Genomic DNA, 22,593 nt, shown 5'->3' with positions numbered 1-22,593 from the left:
CTGAGCTGTGTGTGACTGAGCTGTCGCTGCCAGCTCCCAGTGGATGAGCAATGCAGAATGACGGGGTGCCAAAACCACACTGAGGTGGCCAGGGGCTGGAGGAGCAGAGCTGCCTGGGGCATGGGGCAAACCTCTGGCCACTGCAAGAGGCTTTGCTGCCCCGCTGGGGTGGCCATGCTGGCCCCACAGGTCAGGCTGGATGGCCAGAGCATGCATTGTCCCCCAGAGGGATGCCCCTACCTCCTCCAGAGCCACTTATCTTCATCTCACGCAACTGAACCAGCTGCTGGGCCTCTTCCAGCTGCTTTTGCACCGACTCCAGTTTCTTCTGCACTTGGTCGTGTTTGCTCTGGAGAAACCCAGGGAAGGAAGGGAGCAGCTCTACCCGGCTCCAGGGCACTCGGGTCCAGCAAGGCTGTGCTGAGAGTGCGGCATCACCACCAGCATGGCCTGATGGCTCAGGGATCTCCCTACCTGCAGCTCCTGCAGCTGGCGGGTGCCTTGCAGCCTCTCTGCCCGCTCCCCGTCCAGGACCTGGCAGGCGACGTCACCCTTGTACCGCTCATCCGACAGCTCTGTCGTCAGATCGATGATCTGGGGGGACAACATGGAGTCAGGCTGGGCATCACCGTGCTCACCGGCTCGGGGGGAGCCCAGCCAGCCCACACCGACCCGAGTGTCCTGACTGCTCTCCTTTGGCAGCTGCTCATGCTTAGGGGATGTGGTAAGCGCACACTGTCACCAAACACTGTCACCAGTGGGAACCCAGGCTCCCACTGGCAGTGCCCAGCAAAGAGCAACTGCTGCTGGAGCCCGTGGCTGCACTCCTTGCATGGCTGCCTGTGGCGAGGCAGCTGCCTGCTACAGCTGCACAGCCGGCAGCTGGCACCAGCGGTGCGCTGCCTGCAGTGTGCTGCCTGCAGTGTGCTGCAGGCAGGGCTCATCAGATTTCTGCACCATTCTAGCTGATTAGCATTAAGTTTTGTCTGAAACAACAAGCAGGTGAATGAAGGAGTGAGTTATTAATCCAGATCATTAATTCCATTTTCTGCAAAGCAGAGGTGAACATGGCCTGTCCTGCTAATCTGGCCGAGCAAGGGGCTGCAGAGGCGGCAGGGCCAGCAGGAACATGCAGGCTTCCAATGCTCCTTTTCCTCCGTCTGACAGCATTTTAAGGCACTTCACATTTTGCATGGTGTGCTACACAAACTCTTCAGGGGGTCCAACAAGTTTAATTTGGTAAGTAAACTTAATAGGTTTTCTTTCCCTGGAGAGATGGTATTTTTCTAGGTCCGTCCTGAGGTGTTAGCCTCGCTCAGCAGTCCCAGCCTCGTGCATGTGATTTCATTTTTAACACAGAGCTTAAGTTAAATCATCTTTAGCCTCTTCCCATTGCAAAGGGGGTCCCTGGCCCTCGGGGCCGTTGGTACCGTTAACCAGAGTTGCAGCGTTACACCTAGACCACAGCTCAGCCACCCCTCGCGATGGGTGAGTGCCACAGCCCAGCGAGCCGGGTAAACCCGGGGTATTCATAGCAAACTTGGGAGCTCCTTCTCCTCCCGGTGCTTAACAAAACTCCAGCTGCAATCGCACAGGAGCGCGTGTACCCAAGGGGGGACTCCACACAGGACCAGCAGCCGGCTGGGGATGCACGTGGTCCCCAACATGCCTCCAAGTCCCTTCCGACACGCACAACAGGGTGGTTGAGCGGCTGCCCCAGCAGCTGCCACCCCCGAGCACCGCACGCAGCAGGGTCACGCTTGGAGCCAGGGCCAGGCAGGACACTTCTCCTGCATGCCGTCTCCTTGGTATTAGCATTTGTCCCATTAAACTAAGTCACTTCTAGTGTCTGCAGAGGTCAGCGAGCCTGCAGTCCTGAGAGCGTAATGAGAACATGATACATCTGTGTGTAATTTCCCATTCTAATTATACCCTTTTGTCAGCAGAATGGATGACATTCGCGCTGCCGCTTTTCAGCCTCGTACGCCACACTGGTGGCAGCGTGAGGTGATGTCTGTCCTTGCTGGAGGGGACATGAGGCTTTCCCTGGGGACACCCCTGGGAATGGCCAATTCCCAGGGTGTCTGGGCTGCTCTCCGGGTGCAGACCCTTGGTGGACCCATTGCTCTAGCACGCAGGATCCCACCCAGCAGGGACCCTGCAGCAACGCTGGCCCTGGGTGCTGCAGCCGGGCACCGCGACCCATCAGGGTCCTGCAGAGAACCACCTCTGGCTGCGGTTACTCTGCTGGCAGTTTGGCAGCTGCCCCCTGCCCAACCCTCTGCTGATCATGGCTCCTCCTGATGTAATGTCATTGGTGGTCGTATTTATCCCAATATGGCTTAATTTCCAACTCAACCAAGCGGGGCTGTGGCAGAGGCTTTTTTCGGGCTCTACCTTGCTTTCCAGCTTCTCTGCGGTCTGCCTGAGCTCGCCGCACGCCTGCTCGGATTTTTCCAGCTTCCTTCTCAAAGCCGCCAGCTCCTCCTAGGGAAGATTGCAAAAAAACACACATGGAGAGCTCCAGCATCCTCAGTTTATTTATGAAAATCTTGTTTTCTGTTAAAAATGAGTGGGAGAGACATAGCTGCCTTATTAATAAAATTTACCAGGCAACTTTGAAGGCTGCTTACTGCAAACTGCCGGGACTACAGCTCCTGACATGAATTTCATCGGAGGGAATGTCAGCTTTGGTGTGCATGCAGAGCACATTTTATGAGAAAGAAGCAAACCTCAAAAGCCTGGGATGAACAGCCAAACGTCTGAATTTTGCTCATGGAGCGTTCCTGGGGCCCTGGCAGGCTATCACAGAGCGGTTGCAAAGGCACAATCATTTTCTGTGATTCTTTTTCAGGCAGCCTGACTGTAACGGCAGAAAGAGCTGCTCGGTGCAGCCTTGTCCTGCTTTGATGTCCAACACTGAGCAGAAGCAGAACGTGCAGAGTTGTGATAAAAACAGAGGTTAACGGGTGATGGGGCCTGATAGATCCCAGGCGGGTTTGGAGAGAGAAACAGAGGCTTGGGCAGCTTTTATTTTGTCTGAACCAGCCTGAAAACATCTTGTTAAAACCTCACTAAAGAAAGAGGAGGAGCAGGACGCCAAGGAAGACGGACTAAGAATTTAGCGCAGGCCTCAGAAGGTGCAGAGGGCAGAGACGTGCCTTTCCCAGGTCAGCAAATGCCCATCAACGTCTCCCGTCACCAGTAGCAGCTCAGGTGGAAGGCAGTACAGCTCTGGTGACAGTACAGAGCAGAGCCCCCTGCATCAAGGATGCATTTGGCTACCCATCATCTATCATCCCACAGACTGATGCGGGGCACCTGTCCCCAGCAGGTTTGGCTCAGTGGACCCAGCCCCAGCAAACTCACGGGGGGCACAGGGAGGGCAGCGGGGCAGCCACAGCCCTGGGACGGGGCTTCAGCTGCAGGGACATGGTGCATTTGCTATTGTCCCTCTAAGAAAGGACAATGTCAGCAAAACATCTCTGCCCTGGCAGAAGTGACTTCCAGTTTGACTGACCCACTAGGCAGGGCCCCTAAAGCATCCCATCCCGTCCCATCCCCTCCCATCACTCGGTGCATACTTCTTTTGCACGGAGCTGCTCCTCCGCGAGGTTAACGCTGAGCAAAGGCCTCACGCGGCTCAGCAGCTGCCACCAGGGCCAGTGCCTGACCGCCTGGAAGATCACCAGGTTCTTCTGGATGCAGCGGACGGCGAGGCGCTGAATCTGTGGGGAGATATGGCCAGCAGTGCCCCTCGCCCAGTCACGACCGAGCCCACCAGGACGGACCAGACTGGGGCACCGGGATGGAGAGGGATGAGGTGGCAGAGGAGCTCTGCGCTGCAGGGGATGGCAGCGCAGCACCTTATGGCTGCCCACGAGGCAGGGCAGAGTGGATACCCTTTAAAGCAGCAGCCTGCTCCGCTCAAAGAGATGCTCTGGGCTGTATCACAGCAGCACTGAGCCTGTGCTTTGGTGGGCACAGGGTATCCGCGACCCGCGGAATGGATACCTTCAACCTCTTGAACTCCTGACGGCTGAGGAAGCCCTTGCAAGCAGCCTGGAGCAGGATCATCTTCTGGGCTATCAGCTTGTCGCGCTGCTTCTCCAGTCTGGAGATGACCCCCGGCTTCAGGAAAACCTGACAGCAAGTAACAGAGGTTACACACCCGCAGGATGGGATCTGAAACCTGCCCGCAGCCAACAGGACGTATTTCTGGCTGAGACCTGGCAGCGTCCCCTGAGACCTGTGGGAGACTGAAGGTCCTTGGACTGGCTGGGACCAGTGAGTGTAACCACCGCACCGGCCCGAAATGCTGGGCTGGAAGGGGACTCCAGCCCTACCTAGCCAAACCCGCAACACGCGTGTCTGCCCTGTGCCATGAAAGCACCTAAGGTGGCCCTGGCACCAATGTCCCTGGGGACACTCATGGGACAACAAGAGGGAGCTGTGTCCTGGCTCCGTCCCGTCCCTGAGCCCAGCAGCGAGATGGCTGCACATCCCGGAGAGCACCTTCCACTCACCCCTCCATCTCCTGCTCCTGGGCATTGCCGAAACAGGGGGCTGCCCAGGGACTGGGCTGCTGAGTGCCCTTTAGGATCCGGCCCTCGCACTGTGTGCACACCAGCATTTGCTCTCTGTCCCTGCCTCTTCTCCCTCCTCCTTTTTGACATAGGCATCAATCATCACAAGAAGCTGCAAGTCCTTGAGAGTCTTTCCTTGGGCCACTGCCCATTTCCCATCCACTGCATGGATGGCAGGGCTGCCTCTGCTGGAAACAGCATTTTTGACAGCATACACACAGATAACAGCAAAGATGCCAGTTCACAATAGGAAAAACAGAATTAACTACATCATTTTCTTTAACTGAACTTGTCAGAAACACCTCATAAATGATACAGATTTGCTGATGCCATCGAATTTAGCCTGCTATCGATCTCTCATAGTGCAAGATGTTTCTCGGTCACTGCCTGGCAAAGCTCTTGGGATATGGGACCAATCACTCCTGAATATTGTGCATCATTTGCATAATACAGCTTTAATAAAAACTGAATTACACTTGTGAAGCCGGTGGCGTACTTAAAGAGCTGTGTTTTAAAGATGCCAAATTGAATCAAAGAACAATTCCAAGGAAACTCACTTTCTTGAGATAATGCTATGATTGCTCCACCACCTATTTGATTGTCTCATTAATGTCTGTATTAACTTCACAAGCCAGCGAGTTTTAGAAGCTAGTACAAAATCAATGCTCAAAGCGATGGCAAAACTAACTCCTCTATAACAAGATATGACTGGAGATGCTATCGCAGTATTGATTAAGTACAAAGGTTTCATAGAAGAGATAATTGCAAACTGCACTGTGCAGGATAAAAGAAAGTTATTTTGCTCCACAGAACCATTTCATGAATTCTTTCTTTATAGGCTCTGAGAGCTGAAGGCAAGCAGGCATGCAAAATTAATTTTTCTGACCAGCAGGCCAAAGGAGGGGATTCTCCCCCTCTGCTCCACTCTCGTGAGACCCCACCTGGAGCACTGCATCCAGCTCTGGGGCCCCCAGCATAAGGACATGGACCTATTGGAGCAGGTCCAGAGGAGGGCCATGAAGATGATCAGAGGGCTGGAGCACCTCTCCTGTGAGGGAGCTGGGGCTGCTCAGCCTGGAGAAGAGAAGGCTGCGGGGAGACCTTAGAGCAGCCTTCCAGTCCCTGAAGGGGGCCTACAGGAAAGCTGGAGGGGGACTTTTTACAAGGGCAGGTAGTGGTAGGACAAGGGGTAATGGCTTTAAGCTGAAAGAGGGTAGATTCAGATTAGGTATAAGGAAGGAATTCTTCAGTATGAGGGTGGTGAGGCACTGGAACAGGTTGCCCAGAGAAGCTGTGCATGCCCCATCCCTGGAAGTGTTCAAGGCCAGCTCGGATGGGGCTTTGAGCAACCTGGTCTAGTGGAAGGTGTCCCTGCCCATGGCAGGGGCCTGGAACCAGATGATCTTTAAGGTCCCTTCCAACTCAAACCGATCTATGATTCTATGATTATCACATTTAAGTTAAAACGTTGTTACTGCGACAACTCTTGTACCTGCAGCTGCCCAGCTCAGCAGTGTTAACCCCAGCCCACCAAAACCATGAGCTGCCCAAGCCCCATTTACTCCCATGAGACACCAAAGGTAATTAGGAACTTAAATGCCATGAGGGGCCAGATTTCGACAATTAGGTACACAGTTTACCCAGGGTAATGCTTTCAAATGTGAATTAGGAGCCTTCTGCTTTGATTTTCAGCGAGGCTTTGTTTCCCAGCCCACCTGGGCACCGCAGGGGAGAGGAGGAGGAGGAGAGACTTTCTCTCTAGTTTGGGAAGCTCTGGGCAGCTGGCAGTGCCCAGCATGGGGCTGGCTGTGCCCATACGCACCGAGAGCAACAGGGAAGCAGAGACCGGAGCCATCGTACCTGGCTGCGTCCTATGGCGACGCTCTTCTTCTCCAGATCCAGCACCTGGAAGAGCTCCTCTATAGCCTGCAGAGAAGGAGCACATCATAGAGTTGCTCAGAAAACATTTACACCCTGGCACAAGCCTGCTGAAATGGGCCACAGAGGTCCCCGATCCTTACAGGCACCCAGAAAGGGTGCATCCAGCTGTGCTTTTGTTTCCTCCTCCCCACGCAAAAGCGCACCCACCCAGCCCGAAAGCAGCCTCTGAAACGGCTGTCCCAGCCCCGAGTCCTGGTGCGAGAAGGGCTTTCTGGCCTGGAGGCTTTCGGCAGGATGGGGAGCAGAGATCTGCAGCTGCATGCAAGATTTTCTCCCTTTTGCTGCCATCCCTGCTCTGGAAGGACCCCGATGTGCAGGCAGCCACGGAAGGAGGCTACTCAGGGGAAGGTGAGAGCCCGTCCCGGCACCGTCCAGCCAGGGTCCAACTGCGCTGTGCAGCTGCGAGCCCTTGGTGCTCCCCTCCTGCCTGGCTCACCAACTGCTGGCCTGTGGAGTCAAAAGCAGGGGGGAAAGCACTGAGATCCCCCCAAGCCCACTGGTGCAGAGCTGAGCCCCCGCAGGGAGGCAAGCAGGAGATTACTCCCGAGCTGTAGGAGAAGCCTGAACTCAGTTACTCCGAGCTTTGGACTGACATGCGATATAACATCCTCTGGTGGCCTCGCACATCTCCTCCACGAAGGACAAACCCACATGAGAAATATTTCAGCACAGCCCTGGGAGCACCTTGCTGCAGCAGAAATGCAGCCCTAGCCCTCGCCAGCAGCCGTGCACACACCGGGGCGAGGTGGGGACAGAGCACGCGAGTGCACAGGGCACAGACCACCACGGTGCACAAACCTGTGCCAGAGGCGAGGAAGCACCAGCGCCATGGCTGTGCCCTGCTCCTGGGGCACTGCTGGAACCGGGGGCCAGGCGCGGGGCTGTGTGGGACAATCCCATCCCATGCACAACAGCAGCGTCGGTTATTGCCGCACTATCACAGCCTTGCTACAGACAAGCATCTCTTGTGCTCCAGTGGCCGAGTTAATGCAGCTTACCGGGAAGCAGTCTCCAGCTAACAAAACCACGTGGCAACAAGCTCCAGGGAAGATGGGATTTTTCAAATACCCTGCTTACACACTGCTGACGAGGCACCCTCTGCCTCCTTAAAGCATGTAATAACAATATTGACCTTTTCTGACTGTCAAACTTGTCTTATTAAATCCCAAGGTCTTAACTGAATTTGCACATGCTGGCTGGCAGTTTGCACAACAGAGCACGTGCCCATGTTTAATTCATCTCCTCACGGCTCTCCCCGGCTCTCAGTGCTTCTGGGCTCGCTCATAGCCTGTTCCAGGGCAGGGGTGGTTCTGCCCAGTTTTTGCTACAAATTTATTATGAAACAAATAAAACTGGCAAATCTCCACCTTCATTCCTGAGCTCCTTTGGCTCTCAGGCTTCGTGGGACGAGGTGAGGAGCCACTCTGCGCTGCTGCTTTACAGGTGCCTGAAGGCAGGTGATGCCCCGTCCCCAGGAACCTCCCTGGTCCCTGCTCTGTTGGGTCCCTGGGAATGCTGCCTGGCTTGTCCTCAGCCAGACAGTTTTTGGGGGAGCCAGGGCTAGGGACAGGGTGCCACTATGCTGGGACAGAGCAGTGCACGGATCCTGCCCTCTGCACATGCCTCCAGTCCCACAGTTTGTGCCCTGTCCTGCAAAATGAGACCTACCAGGCATGCAGCCAGAGCACCGGAGGACTGAGGCACAGCCCTCAGCAAGCAGGATTTTCAAAGCCATTTCCTCTTGAGTATTAAAAAGCAGCAATAACAAGCTTCATTTCCAGGCTGATTTCTCCAAGTCCTCTCCATGGTGCAATAATGTTGGCAAATGCAGCCCATGCCAGGCATGTTTACTGCCTTTGCAAAAACAGTCCTCAGGGGGAGAAACTCCAGGATGAAGAGCTGAGCTGGGCTGCTCTGCCAGGTTGCTGGAGGACCCACATCCCTCCATGCTTGGGCATGTGTGGGAAGGGTGAAAAGGAGCAGGATGCAAAGTCACCCCCTGCCTCCCGGTGCTGCACGAGGCTGCACGCACACAGGACGCAGCCCCACTGCCAGATCACTCCTGATCATTGCTAGGGCGCTCCGACCACCCAGAGCCCGGACATACATGCTGACCCCGCAGACTCCCAAACCCAGTCACCGTTTCTCAGCAGCACTGCAAATGCTGGTGTGATACCCTGAGCCTTGCTGAACATGGTTTTTCTCCTTCATTCCTAGCTCCCAAGGACAGCCTCGCATTTAAGAAACCCCCAGACCTGCACTGACAACCCTGCTACTAAAGCTCCTCAACAGCTGTCCAGATGTGCGCTCCCACCCGTGGTGGGTCCTCCAGCAACAGAGCAAAGGAACATCACCCACATCTGTCGGGAGATGCTGGAGCTCGGCAGCCCACAGACCTGCAGGTATTGACCCTACAGCAGCCAAAGGAATAATATCAGCAACACCGAATGCCTGAGTGAGGCAGGGACTGGGAAGTGGCTCCTGTCCCAGGGCAGGGAGATGCTGGTATGACCCAGGTCATTTGGAGAGAGGACAGCCAGGCTCACACAGGATACAGGCAATGCCAGGGAGCTCCAGGAATTGCTCCTCATTGTAAAGAAAGACCTGATAGCATTGGGGAGGGCTGGAAGAGCTCTGGCACCAGCACAGCCCAACATGGGGGTCTCAGCCCGTGCTCCCCAGGCCAGCCCAGGGCGAACCTTGCTCTCATCCGGCATCTCGTAGGCAGAGGTGTACTTCTTCATGACATCCGGAGCCAGGACCTGGAAGCGCCGTCGGAACTGGGTCAGGAGCAGGCGATCCGCATACCCTGGGGACAGACAGACATCGCTGGGGGCTGCGCCAGCCCAGGGGCACGTAGCTTGCACCGAAATGCTGGGGAGGGAACCAGCGGTGTGGGCTGCTGTGAAGGGTGGCACGTCCTGCACACAGCAAAAGGTATCACGGATGGTGGGGACTCAGGGAGCTGCCCTTAGTGGAGAGAAGCCCCTGCAGCGAGGGCAGGGCGGAGGGAGTGGAGAAGCAGTGGAGATGTGCTTGAGGTGGCCCAGCACCTCGTGTCGTGCAGGAGATGCCCCTGGGCCTCCTGCACGGGTCCCTCTCGCCCTGGCATGGACTGTGACTGTGGTTGGTGCAGGTCCAGCCTGATGCACAGAGGCTCCAAGGGCAGCACAGGGGAACCCCACCGGAGCTGTGCCACCTGGCAGCACTGCATGCTGCGGGCAGGAGAGGGGCTGGGAACCCCTCCAAAAAGCAGCAATAAAAACCCAGGGGTTTTGCTGGTGAGAGGCAGATGATGAGCAAAGCGTGGAAGGGCTGAGCTGCCAACAGGGCAGCACGGGCAGGCAGGACCAGCATGGCACACAGCAGTGGTGGAGAGCTGGGGCGTACCGATGCGGTGGAGGCGCAGGGCATCCAGGAGCTGGGTTCCCTCCAGCTGGGCTCGCAGGGTTGGCATGTCCAGCCGCAGGGTTGCGTCGGGCGGCGCAGGGGGCCGAGGGACCGACCCCTCAGCCCCATCCGCCCCCACTCCCGGGAGGAGGCAGTGGACAAAGTGCAGCTGGGACCGTCGGAGAAGGTTTGTGAGCGCGTCCTGCCAGGCAAGCAGAGGTCAGTGGGGCTGGAGCAGGGCAAAGGGGCAGCACACAGTGGCAGTGGGAAACGCTCCCCGTGCACCCTCCACCGGCTGTCTGGTCAGGTAAAGGAGCCATCCTCAGAGCCCTCAAAGCTCAAGTGCATGTTAGGAACAACAGCTTCTGTCAGAGAGGTGAGCCCGAGGTGCAGGTCACAGATGCTGAGCAGGACCCTTCCTCCTAATGTCCCATGTTTTCAGTTGATGGGCTACAAAAAGTTACCAGGGTTGAGGGTTGCTGGGTGGGGGGTTGTGAGGGATAGCCAGGACCACAAAGCAGGCTGGCCAGGGAGTCTACAGAGACTGAGCCTCATCTCCTCGAGAGAGTTTAGGCACCTAATTATGGCTGAGATCAGCAGGAGCTTGGCACATGCCCAGCACGGAGGGCTAGTCTACTCGTCTGAGTGCTTAAGAGGATTAAGCCAGAGGCACAGCAAGGTGCATGTGTAATCTGCTTTATGAGTTGTTTGCCTGGGATGCTTCCCCTGAGCAACGGCGGTGCTGGGGAGGCTCATGGCCACCCATGGCCAGAGCAGCACCCCGGGCCAAGAGCCCTCTGGGACACAGAGCCGCACTGGTGACCCCCAGCCCTGCAGCATGGAAGGTGCCTGCCACGGGGTGCGGGGCTCCCGCTAAGGAGGAGTATGTCTAAGGCAGGGTCTCAGGATACACAGTGCTGCAAACACCCCACCCTGCAGCCACAACGGTCCCGGCGCTCGCACTCACCGCCTGCAGTTTGAGCTGAGCACACACCGACCTCTTCTTCACGGCTGCGAAGCTGCTGACGAAGGTCTTCCTCACGCAGCCGTTGCGGTGCAGGACCGCCTGGGAGCGTCCCTCCAGCCCCGCCACAGCACGGCAGGCCAGCGGCGCCCGCGAGCGCGGTAACACCAGCTCCTTCACGGCATCTCTGTCGGGGCAAGCAATGAGACAGGGCGGTGAGGCTGCAGTGCTGCCAGCACTGGGGAACCTCTGCTTCCCTGCTTCCCAGCCCCTTCAACGGGGATGCAATGATGAGCACCCCAAATTCGGCATTGGTGCTGCTGCAGGGCACCTGGCTGCAGAGCAAAGCAGGGATGCCAGGACACCCTCCACCCCCTCTATTCCTCTCTGATTTAGGCACCAAACTGCTCACCACTATTAAAACTTTCCTGAATTGAAGCCTGAAACAAAATGAGCTGGGTGTGTTTAAGCAGAAGGTTAAAATCATTCCGTGTGTGCAGACATCTGCAGCAGCTTGATTACATTTCAATTCCAATTTAGTTTATGTGGTTTCTCGAAGTGATGGGGAAAACCTGAGTGGTTACTGCACAGGGAGCTGCCCTTCAGCCGGTGATGTCTTATGGCCCTGACCCATGCTGGACACCCAACCCCATGGCACTGAGGAGCCGAGGACATCGCGGGGTCCCCCCGTGCCCCCTGTCCCCTCACTGCCCACGCCTGCAGGAGGGGATCCCCACTGAAACGTCAATGGCATGGATCTGCTGACTCGAAGAACCCAGACAGCTTTGATGGAAAGCTGTTCACCGCAGCATTATTCACCAGCTCGCTCTGTAGCGTCTACTGCCATCACAACGCGTACATCTGGCTGTCAGTCAGCCCGGGGGCTTGATGGCTGTAAGTCAAATCACTTGACATCTGCTCCCCCCACCTTAACTAAACTCTCAAGATTCCCACAAAGCTGGGTTGAAAGCTCTCTTTTTTTCCAGCTTCCTTGCAGTTTTTCCCCGCAGGCGGAGCTGGACTCGGGCAATGCAACGCCGATGTCGGCAGGTGCCTCGGGCTGCCCCACAGACAGGATCCGCTCCAGATGCTGTCCCCTCCTTGCCCACCCGAGGCCGGATCAGCTCCATCCCCTAGGCTGTGCATTGGGCAGGAGGTGGGGGGACAGGCAGGGACCCCTCGCAGCCAGTGCCAAGGCCTTTGCCCACCCTGGCTGACCTCGGCCAGGCTATGGGTCCTCTCCTCCCCATTGGGATGCCTCACAACGCTCCACCTTCCCCATCATGAACCACCTCTCGGAGCTGGGGAAGTTTTGCAATCTCCAGCCCCAGCTGGAGCAACACAGCTCATGGTGGGAGTCATCCCAAACCACTCTCACGGGCACGGGGATGATTGCCAACACTGTGGCAGACCAGCCCCATGGCACCCCCTCGTACTTACACCTTGGACCGCTGCAGCACCTGGATGGCGTTTTGTGCTGAGAGGTTGAGCTTGGCTTTGCTGACCCAGCCCGTGAGGTCGTAGCGCACAGGGTCCGTGCCCAGCTGGTGGGAGATCTCGAAGTGCAGCGCCTGCTCGCACCTGCGCATGTAGCCGTCTCCTGCGACAGCACCCCAGAATCACCCGAGAAGAAAAGCCCAGTGAGATATTTAATTTGCTGCATGGTTTCTTAGATTTCCAAAGCTAAATGGTGATGCCAAAGGATGGGCAGCCGAGCTGACCCAGGCTTACCCTCCTGATTGGGTCCCTTCGTGCTGAAGTAGGAGCACAGACGGTTGAAGGCAGCATCATCCCCGGAGCCTGGGATCAGCACCTCTTCATCCAGGATCCACAGCAGCCCCCTGCGATCACCCCCCGGGCTGCCGGGCAGCACCTGCGGCTGCTGAAGGGAGATGGCCCTTGGTGACGGGGAACGGGCAGGAGCGCTGCGGGCAGCTGGCTCCAGCCACAGCCATGCCAGCCTGCTCCCACCCTGCTCCCCACCACCTCTGCCCAACTGTGTCCCTTGTCTCGGACCAGTCAGACCAGGGTCAGGAAACCCTCCTCGCCTGATCAAGCTCTGGGCATCACCCATGAGACCCCCGCAGTCACACGGTGTCCTGGGGAGGCCAGTCATCCCTGCAGCCAGGCTGGGAGAGGTGCCCGGAGCGCAGGGCTTGACCAGGAAGCGTGCTTGTATTTTAAAAAGCCAGAAAGGTCCTGGTTGATGCTGTGCCCTCCCCTGCAATACCCCAGGCTTCTCTGTGCAAAACACACCACAAGGTCCCACTCTGCCTTTGAAATCCTCACTCCTCTGAGCAGGAGGATGCTTCAAGCACAGCCAGAGCAACCAGCTCCCACCGTGGCCACGGGGACAGGTTACCTGTGAGGAGCTCAGGTCAATGATGGACAGCGTGGCCAGTGGCGAGCGCTCTGGAAGATCAAAAGACACCTCAACATTTTCCTGGAAAACATTATTTAAAAGCTTGCTTCAGTCATGGTCTGGCATCTGAAAGCCAAGAGGAGATATGTTTGCATGGAGGGGGAGGAGGATGGTGCAGGCCCTGCTCCCGCTCGGCTTTGCGGTGATCCAGCACTGGCAGAGCGGAGCAGCCACCAGCGACACCTCCACCGTGATGCAGAGGCACGGCCGCATCTGCCCCCGCGGGCAGGACTGTTGGGACCACCGCACCCAACGGGCTTCTGCAGCACTTTGTGGATGTCAGACAAGCTGCATAAATCATGGATATGACAATAAGTGAAGACTTAACGAGAAAGCACCAAGAAAACAATCAATTATTTAATTTGCAACTTGCAGGCATTGTTTCCCTTTCTCAGCCGAGGGCTTCAGGCTGCGAGCCCCCAGCTGCAGGGCTCACCCCCCATCCCTGGCTCCAGCACCCCCTCCCGACACCCCCAGCGCCGTGCCCTGGAGCCCCCAGGAGGGGCAGGGTAAGCATGGCTTGCTCTTGCTTGTGTGTGAACCAGGGCTGTTCAGCAAGAGCCATAGCTTTAATGTCTCTCCATGGTGACACGGTGAGATTTTGCTCAGGGATTCAGGTTTGCAGCCTGAGCGCACAGGTAGAGCAGAAGGGTTTATTCCTACCAAGGGCACGTGCCACCGTCACCCCCATGTGTGACCCAGCTCTGGGAGCAGGTGGGTTACTGGGGCTTGGGCTCACAGTTGCAGTCCCGTGGCTTACAGGGAAACATCTTGCACCAGGGCAGCCGTCCTTAGTCAGCAACAAAGCCAAGGCAAGGCGAGCCTGCCGAGCTCGCTGGCATGTCAAGCTTGGCCAGTAACTACATATTCATCACTCGTGAAGAGCACATATATACTTACTTGGTGCAAGTGATGTGTGAATATTAAGCCATGGGAATTCAACTATTTTCCCAGGGCTAGAGGTATTAAAGTAACTTTTGCAAGCCTAATAAGTTCACCTCTGCTTGTAGATTTTTCAGCAGCTTATTTCTGCAATAATTCATCATTTTCCTTTCTATTCTCTATTATTCAGCACCTGAGGAAAAACTCAGCTACACCAACAGAAGGGCATGAAACCTCTTGAGCTGGAACGAGCCTGCCCAAAGAGATGCCCAGACAGCCTGGCATTTCTAGCACGTCAGAAATACCCAAGAGGATCCATGACTGGGGCAGCTGGGGGACGAGAGACCCAGCTTGAGTTTACCACTCCGTACAGACCCCTCATTTCTGCAATGCTCCTCCCATTAAAGCTGCTGAAGTGTGTTATTTGGTCACACCATGGCAGGGCACAGGGACCCGTTGGGTCAGAGGCAGCCCCATTCCCAAGTGCTGGGAAGGTGCTCCCCAGGATGCTGCTCCCAGCCCTCGCTCCTCACCTCTCTGTACCTCTCCATTTCCGAAACAAAGGTTTTCTCATAGAAAAGGGCCTGCAGCCGCTCGTGCACGTAGTTGTGGCAGAGCTCTTCAAAAGTCGCCGCTCGCTCGCCCCGCTGGTGCCGTGGGTTGTGAAAGCCAGGAGTGTCCACCACTGCGATGGAGGCCATGGAGAGGTGCTGGGAGGAGAAAGACCTGGGGAAAGATCCACACACACCACAGGGGTTTTACCCACGGATGCATCTGAACTCTGCCTTCAGAGGTGACACTGCCTCCTCCCCCCGACGTGCACATCCCTGGGTGGGCACGATCCCACACAGCAGTGACCAGCCTAGTGCTTCCCATCTCCCCCTCTCCCAGTGCCTCCGGCCAGGGAAAACCTGCACCTCCTGGCACAGCTTGTTTCCTTCTCCCATACGCATCACCCACCTCTTCTTTGATCTACTCAAGCCAGCGTCTCCTCCCAGCCTGGATGGAAACACGTGGCACAGGCTGCTCCTGACCTGGCCTAACGAACACTTAACGGTGGGGTGGGATGAGATGCTGCCCTTCCCATGCTTGGCCCCATCTTGGCACTCTACTTATTTAAAATACTACATCTTCATCCAAATGCGTTAAGTTTGATGGGCCAGTTGATTTGAAAAGCAGCTAAATTGGCACGTGATGCCAACACTGAGGACAACGTGAGTGTCCAAAGCTCCAGCTGCTGGGCCATGCTGTGCCGTCTGCGGCGTTTCTACGGGAGAAGGTGCTGATGTTCAGCCCTGAGGAAATCTCTAATGGGAACTGTAGCTTGTAACACACATGATCTGAGAAGCAGACATCAAGAGGCTTCTTGGAAGACACAGAGATGATGTTTACTTCTTAAAATGTTGCTTGCAGACGTTTCCAGTACTTCAGATAAGGACAGCAGGGGAGCCTGACCCTGAGAAACCTCTGAGATGATTGTTTTTAATGCACATTTCTGAAACAGCCATTGCATTGTGTTGCTTTACTGGCTGCAGCGCTGACCCTTTCCCAGCAGCCCTGCCAGCAGGGCAGCCTGCCCCTGCTTCAACGAGATTAAAGGAGATGCATTTCTCCTCAATAGCAAAGCACCAAGGATGCCAGCACTTCCATGAAATCACAGGGTTGAATGAAGAAACAAAAGTATATTTATGAATTGCTTGCAGAATTTCACAGCAGCACCCTCCTGCAAGTGGAGCTGACAAGATTCATGTTCACCATCAACTCACTGAGGAAACAGCATTTTCATGATGCACTGAAATATGCCTCTTCATCTGGATCATTGTGGGCTTTAGTGGGCTGATGTGGAAAATAAAGATGGGTAAAACAAAGCTACCTTTAACGGGAAGAGGGGACCCAGGACACATCCTGAGCTAATGCTGTTATTCAGGAGAATCAGCAACATTTTGCTTAGAGCTTAGAGCACCATCAGCAATTTCCCTTTGGAATGTGGTTGCTAGGAATGACAATAAAAATATTAAACTGCAGGTTAAAATAAACCTGCAGTGACAACACAGAGTATTTTTGGGCACCAGCATGTGGATGCTGACTTCAACAAACTGAGTTGCATATCAGAACTGAGAAAATGGAATGGTTCGGGGGCCTGATCCTTACCCCAGTGTTAAATTATTCCATTTATCCAAACAGATCATTTTGGATTTACACCACCTGAAGAAAGAGATACATCAGCCCACAGAGGATGTCCTCCCCATCCTGGCTCTCCAGATGGAAATAAGCCGAGTGAGGACAAGCCCCCAGGGCAGAGGGAGGTGCTGCCTGCTCGGCCACACCAGCACCTGGCAGCAGGACACGGATGCAGCCTCCCAGGGCAGCTGCTCTGGTGCCAGACCCTCTCACTCTTGACATCTCGGTCCTCTCCTGCAATCAAGCATTTACCACAAAGCGACTCGTACCACGCATCTGCAGGGCTCGCTGTGGGATTCCCTGACTGGTTTACTGCTCTGCCTGTACTGGTAACCTTAATTTCGGTCTGCAAAGTCACATCACAACAACCCCATGCAACACTACAGGCTTGGAGAGGAGTGGCTGGAGAGCTGCCTGGCGGAAAAGGATCTGGGAGTGTTGGTTGACAGCTGCCTGAACATGAGCCAGCAGTGTGCTCAGGTGGCCAAGAGGGCCAATGGCATCCTGACTTGTATCAGGAATAGTGTGGCCAGCAGGAGCAGGGAGGTGATGGTGCCCCTGTACTGGGCACTGGTGAGGCCGCCCCTCGAGTGCTGTGTTCAGTTTTGGGCCCCTCACTCCAAGAAGGACATCGAGGTGCTGGAGCGTGGCCAGAGAAGGGCAACGAGGCTGGTGAAGGGTCTGGAGCACAAGGCTGGGTGAGGAGCGGCTGAGGGAAGTGGGGTTGTTTAGTCTGGAGAAGAGGAAGCTGAGGGGAGACCTTATTGCTCTCTACAGCTGCCTGAAAGGAGGCTGTAGCGAGGTGGGGGTCGGTCTCTTCTGCCTAGTAACAAGTGATAGGACGAGAGGAAATGGCCTCAAGCTGCGCCGGGGGAGGTTTGGGTTGGATATTAGGAAAAACTTCTTCACGAAAAGGGTGGTCAGGCATTGGAACAGGCTGCCCAGGGAAGTGGTTGAGTCTCCATCCCTGGAGGTATTTAAAAGACGGGTGGACGTGGTGCTCGAGGACATGGTTTAGTGGTGGACTTGGCAGTGTTGGGTTAACGGTTGGACTTGATGATCTTAAGGGTCTTTTCCAACCTTAACAATTCTATGATTCTATGATCTATTATTAATAGGTAGCCGGGCTGCTCCTCTCTGTGCCATGATGCCCTGCTCTCTGCTGCTCTGTACGTCTGGTCACGATGCTGCCTCCCGGCAGGCAGCTAGCAGCTGCAGCAGAAGTGGTGTCAGCCAGGCGCTGCCTGTGCCAGGTCTCCATGCCAGGCTGCCCACACCGGCAGGAGAGGCAGGACATGTGCTGCCCCACGCAACAGCCTGGTGCACAGAGACTGCTGCTCCGTCGGGCCTTTCGTCCCCAGTGCCGGCTCAGGTGGGTCCGACAGCCTGCGGAAGGTCCCAAATGCCAGCGTGCTCTCCCAGACAAACATTTTCAGATAGCTTTTCTTTTTTCAGCAGGCAACAGTTGCCTGCTCCATGCCTCTCACCAGAGAGCCCCCAGCAAAGGTTTCTCTCTTCAGCAGCCCCAGGAGAAGGAACCATCGCCCACAGACACCCTCAGCACGGCACCTGGCAGCTCCGTACCTGTTGATCAGTGAAACGACCGCGGCAAAGAGCTCTTCATAGAGACCCGAAGCCATCCCCTCCACGCACTCCACACCTGTCATCTTCGGCCCTGGCACAGGCAGAGAGAAGAGCAGGCAAAGACACATCATTTATTTCCAGCTGAGTTCAGCCTACGCAGAGCTGAGCCAGTATCGGGGGATTCCCTCGCTCGCTGGGCAGGACAACCCGCATGGCTCGCAGCCTCTGCCTGCCAGGCGCGGCATCGCTCCGGTTACACAAGCAGTGCATATCCACCCGCCTGCCTTCAGCTCCTCTAGTGCCTCCTGCCTAATGTATATTTAAGAAATAAAACCATTGCCATGTTAAAGGCCAGTTCTGCAAGTTCTTGCCTTTATCAGAATAACTTGCAGAGGCCCGGTTGTAATTCTGCTGCCAAGGACGAGTCGGGCGTGAAAAGGCTGACCTTAAAGCCAGGCGGTATCTCACGCCTCCCACCACGTGCATGCTGGATCTGCCTCCGTGAATTAGATCCATATTTTAATTTGAGGTTTATAGCGGCTCAGCAGCAGTTATGCAGCAGGAGCACAACTCCCCGCCATGTCCAGATCTCCTTGCAGCATGCGGGCGCAGGCAGCAGAGCGCCAGCGCGGCTTCAGTTCCACAGGGAATGATGCCCACCCTGCTGCGCTCCCAGTTTGGTTCCCCCCCCTCTTTTCTAGGGAGAGCTCTCACAGCATTTAAGCCACATCAATTATCTGCCAGTGGCACTATCTGAATTCACCCAATCTTTGATCTTCGGGTGTCCCTAAGGAGTGGCAGGCAGGGTCAGCTGTAGAGCTGAGGTTAGCTACATCACAGAGCACAGTTAATAGTTTAATTAACATGAACATACTTAAATGGACCTCACAGCCTGAAAAGAAAGGCCCAGAGTGGAGCAGAGCACAGCATTTCCCTATCACCCATAAATAAAGGAAAAAGGGATGCAGCATCCCGGTACCTGCCGGGCTCTCCTCTGCCGGGGGCAGCCGGCTCCCTCGTGCCGTGACCTGCGCCAGGATCTGCTTCAGGTGGTGTTTGAAGACGGCGGTGGTGAGCTCCTCCAGGTCGCAGCCCAGCACCTCTGCGGCGGTGCTCGCACACTCGAATTTCATGAACTGCTTCCTGCCAACTGGGGAGGGGGACGCGGGGGGCACGAACGGGTCAGGCAGAGCCAGCCCGAGCAGAGCCGGGCAGGCTCGGTGCCTTTGGCAAACATCCCTGCCCACTTCCACGTGCAACCCCTCAAAATCAAAGTAAAGTAAAACAAAAAAGGACTGCTGTTTGCAGCATGGGATGCAAGTTTCCACCTTGAAGGCATGGCTGCTAGAAAGAGTTTTAGTACTACCTCACTCCCCATCTGCGTAACATCACTAACTGAACTGAAAAGCTTTTTCCTCCTTAAAGTCCATCCACCTGCTCCTACAATCCTTCTCCCTCAGGGACAACTCCCGTATCTCTCTCTAGGCACCGGACCCAGTCTCGGTGGCCCGCAGCGTGCAGTACGTGGGGCTGCCCTCCCTACGCACATGCTTGTGCTAACAACAGCTGTAAGGATTTTCTCAGCTTTGCAAGACACTTATCATATTAAAGGCTGGCTGACTCGAGAAAGGTTGACAGATTTGTCCCTTGGGCAATCATTTAGCATAAGAGGACCTTGGGTTTTTTTGGTCAGAAGATAGTTCAAAACTTTAAGGATCTCAAATCAATGCTTTTGAACCCATACTCCCCACTATAGCGCTCCCCAGGTGCTGAGAGCATCCCACCTGCCCCGCAAGACCAGGCAGAGAAGAGACCTGCTCCAAGGAGATGTTTTGAGGCAATTCAGAGCGAGTCGGGGACCAGGTGGACCACGCGACCTACCCAGGCTGCTGCTGCCAGCACGGCATCAGTAACATTGTGCATTTCAAGATCTTCAGTGGAGCAAACTAGCAGATGTGTTTATGGAAGCTGATGAGATTACGAACCAATCCCTCAAAATCCAGGATCACCTTCCTCAGCCCCAGCAATGTTTGCTGTCCCCGTCAGCGCGAGAGCAGCACTCCTCCCAGCGCCGCCAGCAAAGAGCTGGCACACGTTATTTACACCCAGCAATAGCAATTCCACCTAAATGATTAAAATCAATAGGGAAGCAATCTGCAGGATAAATCCTTTTACAAATCCAGGAAGGAAAGGTGCTGCGGAGGCAGCCAGCCAGCAAGTACTCAGGAACACAAGGGGATGAGCAGAAATGGGAGCAGATGAGCAAAGTTGCCCAGAGACCTCTGGGTAGCGCTTTTAGGTGGTGATTGATGAGGAGCCCTTAAAATACAGCAGGTGGCTGGTGGCAGGGGAGAGGGTTTGGGATGGAGAGCAGGAAATGGCCACATCCTGGCCAGCCCCATGGGGGACCAGGGTCCCCTGCTCCCGGCCGAGGTGATGCACAAACCAGCAAAAGGCCACGTTGCCCAGGGCCGCGGGTGAGGGGTGCTTCACAGCACACCCATGAGAGTCATCCCCCCTTTCCCTTCCTCTTTGATCTTTTCCTGTTATTTTTTATTCTGACTGAAGGACTCCAACATGAAGAGCTGTGCTGGAGCAGACAGAGGAATTGCCTCAACAATCCAGGCTTTGATTTATTTTGTTTTCACTTGTTTTTGTCTGAGCTGGCTGGATAGAGGCTGATCCCCGTCAGACAGATCTCCACATGCTGCTGCACGTCGGGGAGCAGAGGGGCTGCAGGGCCGGGGCTGCACAGACCTGCCCTGCCGACTGGGCTCCCATGGCCAGCATCCCACCCCAGCCCCTCCGACATCCCACACCGGCCGCCCCAGCAGCCCCAGGATGGGTGAGGGGATCCGCTCAGCCCAGCCTGCCGCAGTGCAAACTCTTCCCAATGGAGCAGTTGCAAGTGGGGAAACCAGATGTCCGTGCCGTGCTGCTCCAGCGTGGAAGACATCCTGCTGCCCTGGGCAGAGGGATGCAGCGGCATCTTTCACACCTCCACAAAACCAAACAATCGCTGTCCGATTGGCACATGGTGTCAGAGGCTGGCGTGATGCAGCATGTTGGTACCCCCCAGACACGTTCCCCCACCCAGGGGTTGGCCCTGCAGTGCTCCCTGAATTGCACCCTCGCTGTTGGCAGCTGGTGTGCACTGAGTCAGCAAGTCTGGGGGCACGGCCGCTGCTGCGAGCCCCACTGTGCCCACAGCTTGCCCAGCTGTGGATCTGCCCAGCCTGCAGCCGCCGGACCCCGGCAGCCAGCCCAGGGAGAGGCCAGGCACCATTTCACACTTCATAAAATATAAACAGTGGCAGCGGCGTGCAGCCCTCCTGGGTGTAATGTGACCATTGTAAAACACGCCAGCTTTAACACCTAAAAGGTAATTACTTCGGTCCATTTAATATTTAAGAGAAGCAGTAGGAAAATACAGGGTCAGCACTAGCTTCGTCTCGCTCACATGCCCACGCGTGCTGCCCAGGCAGCAGCAGCGTTTCTGGTTTTTCTTTCAGTTCGGGAAGCATGGGGAGCAGCAGGGAAGCCCGGAGGGTCTGGGTCCCGTTCCCCCATCCTTATCCCCGCTGCTGCCTGGGCTGGGACCTGCAAGCCGACAGCAACGCTGCCCGGGAGCGGAGGGGAGCTGTACCATCGGCTTGCTACCAGGCCAGGGCAGCTCAGCCTCACCGCAAGCCCCCTTCCCATGCAAGCCAGCAGCCCCGTTCATCTGCCTTCCCAAGCCCCCTTGGCTGCTCGGGGCACACGTTGTCAGCCTGTCCTTTTTCTTCCAGTTATTTTGTCGTTAAAACATTTGCACTGCTAATGGGACAAATAAAAAAGCCCATTTGTTCCTCTTTATTACCCTGGGAGGGGACAGGGAGAGCAAGGAGGCTCCTCCTGGCTTGAATGGTTAATTTATTTGTCCTGCACTAAATTCTCCAGTCTATTCTCTGTTGACCCATTGCCTGATGTATGACACATTAAAGCCCATATATAACAAAGGGAAAAGCTGTGTAATAGCATGATTAAAGAAATCTGCCATTCTGGCTGCATTTCCCCAACTGTTTGTAATAAAGATGTCAGAGCGCTGAACAGATAGTGCCATAACTCGGTGTGCAGGGAGACAGCCCACCCAGACCAGGAGCCATGGTGGTGAGCATAAAAACCTCCACGAAGGAGAGGCAATGTCAACAGGAACCCCCAAGCCACCCCCCCAGGGCCCCCACAAGTTGGCAGCAGCAGCCGGGCTCCAGCTAGGGCTTTGGCTATTCCCAGAGTTTTCTGCTCCTGCTCCCCTGGCTCTGAGCCCTGGACCACAGCCAGGACACGGAGGAAAACCAGCTCCCATGTTGAGCGGGGATGTGCCGGGGTGCAGACCCCCCGGTGCCCCGCTGCCTGCAGGGCTGGATTTCCCTCCTGCTCCCCACATGGGGCTCGAGCTGCTCAAAGCACATGTGCCAGCAAACCTCCTCGTTTTGCAGACCCAGGCAGCAGACGATGCCCAATTTGTTCTCCAAACTGGGGTCCCCCTGCCCTGGAGGGGATGCATCATTCTGCCTAAATCCTCTTGCCTGGGGAAAAGAAATTCTGAGGACATCCTCCAGTGTACAGAGGCTTGTGGCTGGATGGTCACTGCACTATGGTCC

General features: G+C 55.8%; 1 protein-coding gene across 1 annotated transcript in view; it reads right to left on the bottom strand.

Moving 5' to 3' along the window:
* MYO18B (myosin XVIIIB) overlaps window positions 1-22,593 on the bottom strand; it is a gene marked incomplete at both ends in the record, with an annotated part of 75,982 nt that overhangs the window by 39,624 nt on the left and 13,765 nt on the right. The window contains 15 exons of the mRNA XM_082324857.1: window positions 241-349; window positions 475-594; window positions 2,398-2,487; window positions 3,585-3,728; window positions 4,015-4,143; window positions 6,447-6,512; window positions 9,227-9,336; window positions 9,918-10,119; window positions 10,885-11,068; window positions 12,322-12,481; window positions 12,613-12,760; window positions 13,244-13,324; window positions 14,719-14,911; window positions 17,951-18,041; window positions 18,930-19,100. Coding sequence (XP_082180983.1) covers window positions 241-349; window positions 475-594; window positions 2,398-2,487; window positions 3,585-3,728; window positions 4,015-4,143; window positions 6,447-6,512; window positions 9,227-9,336; window positions 9,918-10,119; window positions 10,885-11,068; window positions 12,322-12,481; window positions 12,613-12,760; window positions 13,244-13,324; window positions 14,719-14,911; window positions 17,951-18,041; window positions 18,930-19,100 — 1,998 coding nt within the window. The remainder of the gene's footprint in view (window positions 1-240; window positions 350-474; window positions 595-2,397; window positions 2,488-3,584; window positions 3,729-4,014; window positions 4,144-6,446; window positions 6,513-9,226; window positions 9,337-9,917; window positions 10,120-10,884; window positions 11,069-12,321; window positions 12,482-12,612; window positions 12,761-13,243; window positions 13,325-14,718; window positions 14,912-17,950; window positions 18,042-18,929; window positions 19,101-22,593) is intronic.

Source organism: Platalea leucorodia (genome assembly GCF_965183815.1).
Source record: "Platalea leucorodia genome assembly, chromosome: 12".
In the NCBI taxonomy this organism is placed as follows: Eukaryota; Metazoa; Chordata; class Aves; order Pelecaniformes; family Threskiornithidae; genus Platalea; species Platalea leucorodia.
This window is presented reverse-complemented; position numbering and strand designations above follow the sequence as displayed.